Source organism: Portunus trituberculatus, chromosome 25, assembly GCF_017591435.1.
Source record: "Portunus trituberculatus isolate SZX2019 chromosome 25, ASM1759143v1, whole genome shotgun sequence".
Lineage (NCBI taxonomy): Eukaryota > Metazoa > Arthropoda > Malacostraca > Decapoda > Portunidae > Portunus > Portunus trituberculatus.
The window spans coordinates 11,844,664-11,856,363 of NC_059279.1; the positions used below are offsets into that span (position 1 = coordinate 11,844,664).

Sequence of the window (11,700 nt, forward strand, 5' to 3'; positions counted from 1 at the left end):
GTAGACATGAATAGCATTTTACTATGACTAAATTCTTCATACTGGTGAGGAGGTTTTCTTACTTTATCATTCTCTTATTCAGATTTTGAAAACTTACATTAGTGATAATCGTTGTTAATACAACCAAGCATTTTAGTATTTAAGATTTTCTTAAATATTAGTAAATATATATATATATATATATATATATATATATATATATATATATATATATATATATATATATATATATATATATATATATATATTAAAGTCGACAACGAGGCGTGTATTATTTTTTTTTTTTATATATATACAAAGAATAATGCACGCCTCGCTGTCAACTTTAATAGTACATGCATTCAGAATGGTCTGCTCCCGAAATATATAAGGAAAATTGATTAATTATTTAACAAAATCATAACAAATTTATGAATACTAAAACACTTATTTGTTTTTCAAAGATTATCACATATGTAAGTTTTCAAAATATCAAAGTAATATTAAATTAACATATAGATCCTACCTAGATATCAAATCCTACCTAGATATCAGATCCTAACTAGCTTTTGTTGAACAGTTCTTGTTTTAACAGTATTTGAAGTATATAGTGTCAGTATAAAGAAAAAAAAAAATAAAACTGGATGAAGAAAATCACCTATGAAGTAGATTCAAGCAGTTACATTTACGTTTCTTAGAGAAATGCAGGTTAAGACGCGAACTGGTCTCTTTTTTTTCCTGTCAAAAAGGGACAGGAAATATTAAGATTACTTTCGTTATATTTGTATCGTTGAATTGAAAATCATATTAGGCTGTAAATCGCTTAAAATCCAAATTAAGCGTACTTGATCACTTTCATTTCTCAGTAAACTTAAAAAAAAAAATCAATTAAATATTTGTTGCCAACATAACCCTAGAATATTTTTTCACTGCGCGGGATATTGGAAGTGTAACAGTTCCAAATTTTATTACTTGCAGTTCATCTTAAGAATTCTGTATTTAGAAAGGAATAGGCACTTTCAATTCTGCCTTGGCCTGAAGTGTGCATTGTATTTGCAGGGTTACTGTCTGCCACGTTGGGCCAGTGCTGGGATGACCTTAGTGGCTTCATGATGGCCTTCTTATTTTGCTTCTTCACATTCGTTACCATGTTCTTCATGCTTCTCAACATGTACCTCTTTAGCTTCCACAACTTTACTGTTGCTGTGGAAACCTGCTTCAGTATGATGTTGGGTGAGTAGTGAGTCGTGCTAAAAACGAGAGGTTGAGGTGTGTGTGTGTGTGTGTGTGTGTGTGTGTGTGTGTGTGTGTGTGTGTGTGTGTGTGTGTGTGTGTGTGTGTGTGTGTGTGTTTACCTAGCGCTGTGGTACATTCGGCCTGTTCCCAAGAAAAAGGCGACCGTTTTAATCCCTCAAACAAAATTAATATTGCTTTAATTTTCTGTTCAATTAATATTTTTGTGTCTATCGTCAATAGAAAGATTCTTGAACTTCTATCACTTCATAATCTTCTATCTGATCGCCAGTATGGCTCTCATCGAGATCGCTCTACTGGTGATCTCATTTTCCTTACTGAGTGTTGGTCATCCTCTTTTACAGATTTTGGTAAAACTTTTGTTGCTGTGCTTTTGATATATTGGGACAAAGTTTTGATTTTGTAATTATTCTCCTACAGCGTTTATCTTTCTCTCTGCAACTTCATTTCAATTTTTTTTCTGACTGTACTATTGCTGTCTTGGTAGACGGTAATTCTTCTCCTAAATTTATTAACTGTAGTGTTCCTCAGGGGGTTTCCAGTCACACAGTTTTACTAGGTAAGGTAGAATCAAAAGCTTTTCGTCTCATCAACTTCCCTCCTCTGACTAACTGTCTTTAGCCTCTTTCTCACCGCCAAAATGTTGCATCTTTTTCTATCTTTTATCGTTATTTTCATGCTAACTGTTCTACTGATCTTTCTAACTGCATGCCTCCCGTCCTGCGGCCTCGCTGCACAAGGCTTTCTTCTTCATCTCATACCTATTCTGTCCAACTCTCTAACGCAAGAGTTAGCCAGTACTCTCAATCATTCACTGGAAAACTCTGAAACTCCCTCCCTGCATCTGTATTTCCTACTTCCTACGACTTGTCTTCTTTTAAGAGGGAGGTATCGAGGCATTTGCTCCATAATTTTGGCTGACGCGTTTCCTCTTTGTAGAGAGCCAGCACTCAATTGGGCCTTTTTTTTTCTTTTCCCTTTATTTGGCCCTCTTCCCTACATAAGAAAAAAAAATAGAAATTTTGATTTTTATTGTTGTCTTAGTCATAGCAAAGGCTTGTGACAGAATCTGGCACAAAGCTTTAATCTCCAAACTACCCTTCTATTGTTTCTATCCTTCTTTCTGCAATTTTTATCTCAAATTTCCTCTGTAACTGTTCCTTGCTGCTGTGGTAGACTATTCCTGTTCTTCTAAAGCTATTAACAGAGGTGTTTCTCATCCTGTCCTGCAAACTGCTCCTTTTCTGTTATTCATCAGTGATTTAAACTAAAATTCTTGCTTTATTTATTCCTACACTGATGATGCCCTATACTTTTCTATACTTTTCAACGGCTTTTTAAAGATGACACCACAGATCACCTGACTTCTGGTCTTTCTAAGATTTCTGATTGGGATAGAGAAAACTTAGTATTGTTCAATGCCTCAAAAACTCAATTTTTCATCTATCGACTCTTTTTTTTTTTTTTTTTTTTTTTTTTTTTTTTTTTTACATTACAAGGGCACTGGCCAAGGGAAAACAGTGTTGGAAAAAAAAAAAATCCCGCTGGTTGCCAGGACCTGTTGAGAAGAAAGTAGGAGAAAGAGAAAAAACAAAAAAATCTAAAAGGAGGGTCCAGTTAACGTAAGAGGTGTCTTGACACTCCTCTTTTGAAAGAGTTTAAGTCATAGGCAGGTGGAAATACAGACACAGGTAGAGAGTTCCAGAGTTTACCAGTGTAGGGAATGAAGGAGTGAAGATACTGGTTAACTCTTGCATTAGGAAGATGGACAGAATAGGGATGAGAAGAAGTAGAGAGTCTTGTGCAGCGAGGCCGCAGGAGGGGAAGGCAAGCAGTTAGCAAGTTCAGAAGAGCAGACAGCATGAAAACAGCGGTAGAAGACAGATAAAGATGCAACATTGCGGCGGTGACTTAAAGAATCAAGACAGTCAGTTAGAGGAGAAGAGTTGATAAGACGAAAAGCTTTAGATTCCACCTTGTTTAGTAAAGCTGTGTGTGTGGATCCCCCCCAGACATGAGAGCCATACTCCATACACGGGCGGATGAGGCCCCTGTACATAGCAAGCAGCTGGGAGGGAGAGAAAAATGGACGAAGACGCCACAGGACTACACAACCTTCCAGACTACTACCCCCTTCTTCTTCAGTAACTCTACTGTCCCCCTGTTCTACACTGAATACCTTCGGCCTGTCTTTTACTCATATTATGAACTGGAAACTACAGTTCATTTCTTGCTAAAACAGCATCTATGAAGTTAGGCGTTCTGAGACTACGCCAGGTTTTTCTCAATCTGCCACTGCTAGCTCTGTACAAGCGCCTGCCTAATCCATCACTCAGTTTCCACTCAGTTTTATCATACAGGGTGGAATCAAAACTTTTTCGTCTCATCAATTCCTCTCCTCTTTCTCACCGCTTTAATGCTGCATATCTTGCTCTCTGGTATCACCATTTCCATGCCAACTGCTCTTTTGATCTTGGTAACTGAATGTCTCCTCCTACCGCGGCTTAGCTGCACAAGGCTTTCTTCTTCCTCCCACCTCTATTCTGTCCAACTAGCTAATGCCTATACTCTCAATCATTCATTTATATATATATATATATATATATATATATATATATATATATATATATATATATATATATATATATATATATATATATATATATATATATATATATATATATATATATATATATATATATATATATATATATATATATATATATATATATATATATATATATATATATATATATATATATATATATATATATATATATATATATATATATATATAAAGGTGGTAAGCGTGGGATCAAACGAAATTCCATGCCTAGGTTCGAATCCTACCACGTACCATCCTGAAACTTAATCATTTGTTGAGTGGACTGACATGTCTGTACCGATTAATACATCTGGCAGAAAAGGAAGATGGTAGAACGGCAGAGAAAAGCATCTGAACAAAGAGTGCTGCCTGGTCATGGCGGGATCCAGCAACTATCTGGCAGGTGGTCGTTGGTGTTGACGGCTCACTGACTGCCATTTTTGACGTCACTTAAATCTCTTGAAGTATAATAAAGAAATACAAAAGGCAGCTTACAACGCCTTCAAGTTGCGCTGTAGCAATGACGTCATCTTGATTCTAAGTTACTTATTTTCCACAGGGAAGTTCCAGTTTGAGGAAATGCAGCAGGTGTCACGTATAGTGCCCATCATGTTCTTTGTGTTTGTCTTGTGTAACTCCTGGGTGCTCATCAATCTGCTCCTCACACTCATCATCAAGGCCTTTACACAGGTAAGCATAAGTAGCTTTTCACTACTTGTCTGTAACATTGCAGAACATATTAGTAGCAGTGACTAATCCCATCTAAGTAGTACTAAAGTGCATGATTTCGTTATATCCATTATGATTATCACCATAACAAAAATCCATGAGCTAATCTTCTTCGCCTAACAAGACTTTACTAGGATGGATCATCTTTAGCAGCCTCCTTCCACAGGCGTAGATTTCTGAGATTCTTCTGGATCACTGTTTTCATGTTTTCTTGTTAAAAACTATCAACTAGATTGGTATCTGTAATTCTCTTCACCTAGTAAATATTTCCTTTTTTTTCTTATCATGTACAATATTCCAGTTTCTCTTTACTTGATGTCTATCTTTTTCCTCATTTTAAGTTTGTGTTCCCATGTCTATTATTCAGGGATTCACGATACATCTATGAAATTATTGCCATCTCACATATCGTTCCCCTCCTTCATTGCCATACAGCATACACTCCTCACAAAAACAATGTCTTTATATTTTTTACATTTAAGTCTTGTGTATCAACAAAGGGAAAATTTCCCTGCATTACATCTATCCAACTCCAAGCTGAAAACCAATAGTGCATTCTTCACAAAATTAATAATTCAGATATAATTTCATTAAATTCGTATGAATTTTAAAATTTACTTCATCTTGGACTTGAGTAAAATTAGAAAATATAGAAATAAAGTTGATAGCATATACTCAATTCTCATCTTGTAACCAATAGTTGGAAGAAATCAAAGACAAGATGAATGACCTCTTTTGTAGGTGAAATATGATATTGCTAACCAGCCGAATGAATATGAGATGGTGGACTTTGTATGGAGGCGGTTCCGTTCATTTCTTGGAAAGGGTGGCTCACCTCCTAAGACTACTCAAGTCAACACCACTAAGATTGTTACCATAGATGACACACAAAGCTCCTCATCCGTCAAGGAATTCCCTAACAAGATTGATAAGTAAGTGAAATTCCTTAAACTGTTTTATTATTTATATACATGTGTGGTTGATCTCTGATTCCCTTCCTTCCCTCATGATCTTCACCAAGTCTTTCTTATCTTTCTTGCTTTAAGTCGTCCCTAATAAAATTTTCTTCTTTCATATATTTTCTTACATTGCATTCCTCCATCCCCTTTCTCTTTCTACTTTCAAAACTTCTTCTCTCTCTCTCTCTCTCCAATTGTCTCTCTCTCTCTCTCTCTCTCTCTCTCTCTCTCTCTCTCTCTCTCTCTCTCTCTCTCTCTCTCTCTCTCTCTCTCTCTCTCTCTCTCTCTCTCTCTCTCTCTCATGTTCTTTAATCTTTCAATTTTATTTTTTATCCTCCATGCCTGGTCTCTATTATGCCTTAATCTACATTTTTGCTTGTCTTCTGCCTTTTGACATGGATCTTCTAATCCCCTCTTTTTTATCACGTTACTTTTTTATTTGTTTCATGAATTAGAATTTGGTATAAAAAATCAGTAATATCAATACCATCTTAAATAGATTGAAATATTACACATATAAATTTAGTTCAAGAAAACTCAACAGTGCATTCTGTATTTTTTTCTAGTAACCTCTATAATACTGGGACGCATTTTTGCCATGAGTTTTGGGTGCCATTAGACGACTTTATTTGCATTAGAAAGAGTCTATGGAGGTCATAAGATTAATGGCCAGTCTTCACTATTTTAATCCCCCTCATAAATTTATAAAGCTGTATAAAATCTCCAAATAGTAAGCAGAATGAATATGAAAACACGTCCTGGTACTGAAGGGATTACGTTTCAATATGAATAAAATAATAAAGCTATTCACACCTTGGCACTTCTGTATAAACTTCACCCCTCTTAGAGAAACAAAGAATTGGGGAGACTTTGTAATATTCTATAAATAATGCTATCCTAGTACTATTAGCTTCCCTTATTCATATACAAAATTAACTTGCTTAATACCAATTCATGAGTTATCCTTTTCGCAAACACTGGTACAATCATCCTCTCAAATAGAATATAGTTTACTGTAAATCAGTAATCAATATGAAGTACAAGGTGCATAAAGATTATTCGTGACATGTTATGAGACACCATTTCACATTAATACAAAGGCTGTAACGGAGATATGTGGCCCAACTGTTCAGATAGAAACCTTACCACATAAGACTTTCACAAAGTCTGAAACATGAACCTAAACCTAATGTGCTTCATACAATTCCTTATTAACTTATCTGATTAGAAAAAATAAACAAAATAAGCTCGATATCTTATACCAGTGTGTTTGAACTGTAGACCCATAGGGCATGAATAGTTTGTGAGTTGATTCTTGTGACTTGTAAAGACGCCTAGATAATATATTAATTGAAATTAAGTCTATGATAACAAAAACACTATACGTAAATTTCCAAAATGAAAAATATGAAATAATTATGTACAGTGGAACCTCGCTATTCATACACTTTGCTTTTCGGGAAATGGCATCTCAGTGGGCCTTTTTTCTTTGAATCGGTTTTTTGTTGCCCTTTGCCAATTTTCCCATTTTACATAATAAATTAACGTAAAATTCAATTCGTCATTCGTACGACGGGCGCAAAAAAGCGCACACAAGAAAACTACCTTCCCATTTGATAAACACACACACACGCACACACACACTCTCTCTCTCTCTCTCTCTCTCTCTCTCTCTCTCTCTCTCTCTCTCTCTCTCTCTCTCTCTCTCTCTCTCTCTCTCTCTCTCTCTCTCCAGAGGCGTAGTCACTTCTACAAATCTACAATAATAAGTATCCACCATTACCTACACAAAAACTAAGTACCATACAAGGTACATATCCTACAACTTTAGCCCTTTTAGAGTAGTGATATATTTCCTACACTAAGAAATCTGTTCTGTCAATATCCTACACGGATACAGCATATCTCCTACACACAGTAATCTCTACCGTCACATTTCCTACACGTTGTAGGCGCACCTTTCTAGCGGGGAGCCTCTGTGTTCGGCGTTCCTGGCTCACTACACTTCTGACGACCCTTACCAGTTAGCAAGTACTTAGTTTGTAATATGTCCGTTCCGACAGACGGCATGTCTTGTACCACTGCCCATGGACCAAGCATGGCTTTCCATGTGCAAATTACATATCTATGCTTGTGTCAACAGCAGATAATAATAATTCTGCAACATGTTCCACTTGTACTGACATTGATGACAGACTTGAGGTTTTCATTGGAAAGTGCCATTGTAAAATGTTTTTAGCCATTTCAATGAAAAACAAAAAGCTCCATTTTATTTAGTTTGTTTTCCAGTTTCCACAGTTTCATCTTATACACGTCAATATTCTCCTTATCTATTATTTCTACAAATCTACAATTACTAGAGTACTGCCACATGTCCTACATATATAGGTGATCATATTTCCTACACAAAAATAAGTATCCAGCACATTTCCTACATAAAAATTGTGTGTAGGAGATATGTTGTATCCTTACAGAATCCCTGTAGAAAATGTCATTACTCAAAAAACTGCTACATTTGTAGGATGTGTCCTGTAGGAAATGTGACGTTAGAAATGTGGCGCGCCCGCTCTCTCCACACACACACACACACACACACATAAGAGCATGAATTTTTTTCTTTTCTTTTATGTCATGGCTTATAACTCCTGTAGGTATACTTGAAGAGTATGGGAAGAGCAAAGTAATTTTATTTATAGTGGTACCAATGTTAGTGCCCATATCACCACCGAAGCGCATCTTTGGTGTTACCACCACATGTAGGTAACTTAATCGCTCGACAAATGGTAAGGTTTCAAGGCGGTGCGTGGTGGGATTCGAACCTACACATGGAAGTCTGCCAGATCCCACGTTCACCACCTAATCCACGTACATAGACAAAAATAATACAACATACTATTCATAAAACACAAATTAAATGATAATAATGAAATGATATGTGATGAATTCTAAGAGGCAAAGAAAGACAATAGAAACTCACCTCTGTTCTCTGATAAGCTGGGAAGGAGAGATATAAATAAAACATGAATCAGCCTTCATCACTAATTGCCTCAAAATGAGATGAAGTTGGGTTACATTAACGAATGCCATTAGTTAAGAGTTAAAGAAACAATCATCTGTGGATTTGAAACGGGCTAATTCAATTTACATGATTTCTTATGAGGAAAAAAAAAAATTTCTCATTTATACAAATCACAATTCATACAACCTCCTGGAACGGACTGTGTACGAGTAGCAGCATTAACGAATGCCATTAGTTAAGAGTTAAAGAAACAATCATTTGTGGATTTAAAACGGGCTAATTCAATTTACATGATTTCTTATGAGGAAAAAAGATATTTCCCATTTATACAAATCACAATTCATACAACCTCCTGGAACGGACTGTGTACGAGTAGCGGGGTAACACTGTACATTTACTATTATTAGTACCCTTCGACTTCAGTGTTTATTGCCAAAATAAGTTACATCTTTTACTTTCTAATAGTTGAAATCCATCTCTCCATTACTCATTCTCTACACTACTTTTTTTTCTCATGACTGGCAGGTTCCTCGAGTATGTCAATTCAACCTACTTTGAAGGCAATCTTGACTTCAATACCAAGGATTCCCTCAAGCCATCTATATATCACAAGGGATTTGTGGGTAACAGTATATAGACTTACTGTTGCTGCCTGTTTATTCTTGATCAACAGAGATCGGATAAAAATCATAGTTGGACGGTTTTAGTTGTTTTTAAAGTTATGTATTTTAACAATCATATGTGATAAGAAAACTAAAATATGGGGTTTTGATCAGTGAATAAAAAAGGAGAAACTGAAATGACACACAATCAATCCTACACCCATGGCGTAGGAGGTGTATTCCCACTGAAATCTATAGACATATCAGAACACTCCTCTTATATAAAACTGAATGATCACTACTTCATCAGCAGCTTTAAAAAAATGGAAAAAAAAATATGATAGCCTGAAATTCTATAACTGAAATTAAGCTGTCAGTATGATTCGTCATTGAACAGGTAGGATACAAAGTTTTTGCTATCACTTGTAAATATTGCCTTAAATTATTGTAATTTAGGCCATTTTAGGTACACTTCTAGGAGAAATCATGATTTTTTAAACACTTTTATGTGAAAAAATTATATGTACTTAACATATTTTCCGATCTCTGTTGATCAGTATGGCTGATGGTGTGTCATCTTGGATGGTTCATATTTTGTAGCTTGTCTTGAAGAGAAAATATCATTATTAAGTTGAAAGATATAGAAGTGTACAGTTTTGAACACGCTGCATCAAGGTATGAGTGCCTATATGAATACCTCTTTGTTCTATTATATCCTTATATATCTGATATATTTTCTTCCCAAGAATGTCTCCAAAGGATGGAGACCAGTTCGGCTAAAGCACCACTGCGTTCAGTGACCAGAATTAAAAGTTTTTACAAAATTAACGTCACTTACAATGAATACCCACATGCAGACCCACCATGAGTAGGTTACCCTGGATTTCACCATCCCTCACAACAAACTTCTTTTGGTCCCTAAACAATCCAGGGACTATATTAACATAGATTATTAAAGTTTATCTTAGATTATTGCTAATCTGTGTTTATTCTACTTAAAGTTCTTGGTTTCGGCCTTAATCTTGATCTTTTAAATCCAAGTTTGAAATGATAAAGGAGCAAAACAGTGAAATCTTGTATTTTTCTATTTTCGAGTTAATGTTATCTTTTCACATTTCTCTCATAAAATGATAATTATATGATGAGTATATGTGTATCACAAATAAGAAAATTACATCAGGTACAAGGTTCATGTATTTTGTCTAGAAATTTATATGTTTAGGTTCTTGATCCAGCTTTGCCCGCTATTTCCATTCCCTTTCCTGCTCTCTATCTCTCTCTCTCTCTCTCTCTCTCTCTCTCTCTCTCTCTCTCTCTCTCTCTCTCTCTCTCTCTCTCTCTCTCTCTCTCTCTCTCTCTCTCTCTCTCTCTCTCTCTCTCTCTCTCTCTCTCTCTCTCTCTCTCTCTCTCTCTCTCTCTCTTTGTATAAAGATGATGACCCCTACAGGAGACCCAGCTGGTCCAATGGCAAGCCTTTTTTTCATTGTACAGTCAGCGTTATGAGGAAAGATGTATCTTGAAAGGTTTCATCCATTCAGCAGCACAAGAGAAGCTGCATGGCGTTCTATTACTAAGAAGGTAAATGAGACATACCAAAAAATAAGACATTTGCGATATATATATATATATATATATATATATATATATATATATATATATATATATATATATATATATATATATATATATATATATATATACATATGTATATTCCATTTCAGATAAAATCGCTGATGTATTAATAATAACTCATTATTTCTTCATCCAAATAGGTAAATAGAAGAATTATTCCACTCAGCAAGCTTATAGAAGTATTTAAGTATTAAATCGGTTTTAACAAAAGAGATATATGCAAAATTATTTGAGTCAGTATTCAAGACAAAACCAGACATAATGGTTTCAACCTCGATGAAAACATTTGAAGAAAGAAATGGAATGAACTGGTTCTCTAAACAGAAAAGTTGATAAATTGAAGCGACTCAGTTACCGGGTTGTTAGTCGATAGGAAGATTTAAAACAAGCTTAGACAAATATATGAATGAGGATGATAATGGAAATAGGTAGGGTTTCTTATATAGTAACTGTCACGTGTAAGCTTTTTTACTTCTTACAGTTTCCGTCATTTCCTTACATTATGTTCTTAACAAGTTACTGTGTGTGTGTGTGTGTGTGTGTGTGTGTGTGTGTGTGTGTGTGTTTCACTTACTTGTATTTACCTAGATGTGTATTATGAGAAAAACTACGTTCGTGCTGTTTCATCTGCATATGTTTTAATATTAAACATAGACCTCAATACATGCCTAAAATGTGTGTGTGTTTCACTTAGTTGCATTTACCTAGATGTGCATTATGAGAAAAGCTACGTTCGTGCTGTTTCATCTGCATATGTTTTAACCCGTACAGCGTCAGCAAATCTGAGACTTTGTGATTTCGCCAGTGCTGGCCACATCCAGTCATTCCTCCCGGAAATGACTGGAAGTTGTATTAAGTGGTGCGAGATGTTTTGCGCTAAGGTTAGCGACTTAGCAAAGCCTTATGTGACTAGTTTATTCG

At 35.4% G+C, this 11,700-nt stretch overlaps 1 protein-coding gene across 1 annotated transcript in view; it reads left to right on the forward strand.

The window, feature by feature from the left end:
• Positions 1-10,690, forward strand: part of LOC123508655 — a 12,090-nt gene extending 1,400 nt beyond the window's left edge. The window contains exons 2-5 of the mRNA XM_045262499.1: positions 1,039-1,212; positions 4,398-4,528; positions 5,309-5,499; positions 9,071-10,690. Coding sequence (XP_045118434.1) covers positions 1,039-1,212; positions 4,398-4,528; positions 5,309-5,499; positions 9,071-9,182 — 608 coding nt within the window. The 3' untranslated portion in view covers positions 9,183-10,690. The remainder of the gene's footprint in view (positions 1-1,038; positions 1,213-4,397; positions 4,529-5,308; positions 5,500-9,070) is intronic.
• Positions 10,691-11,700: the final 1,010 nt, after the last annotated feature.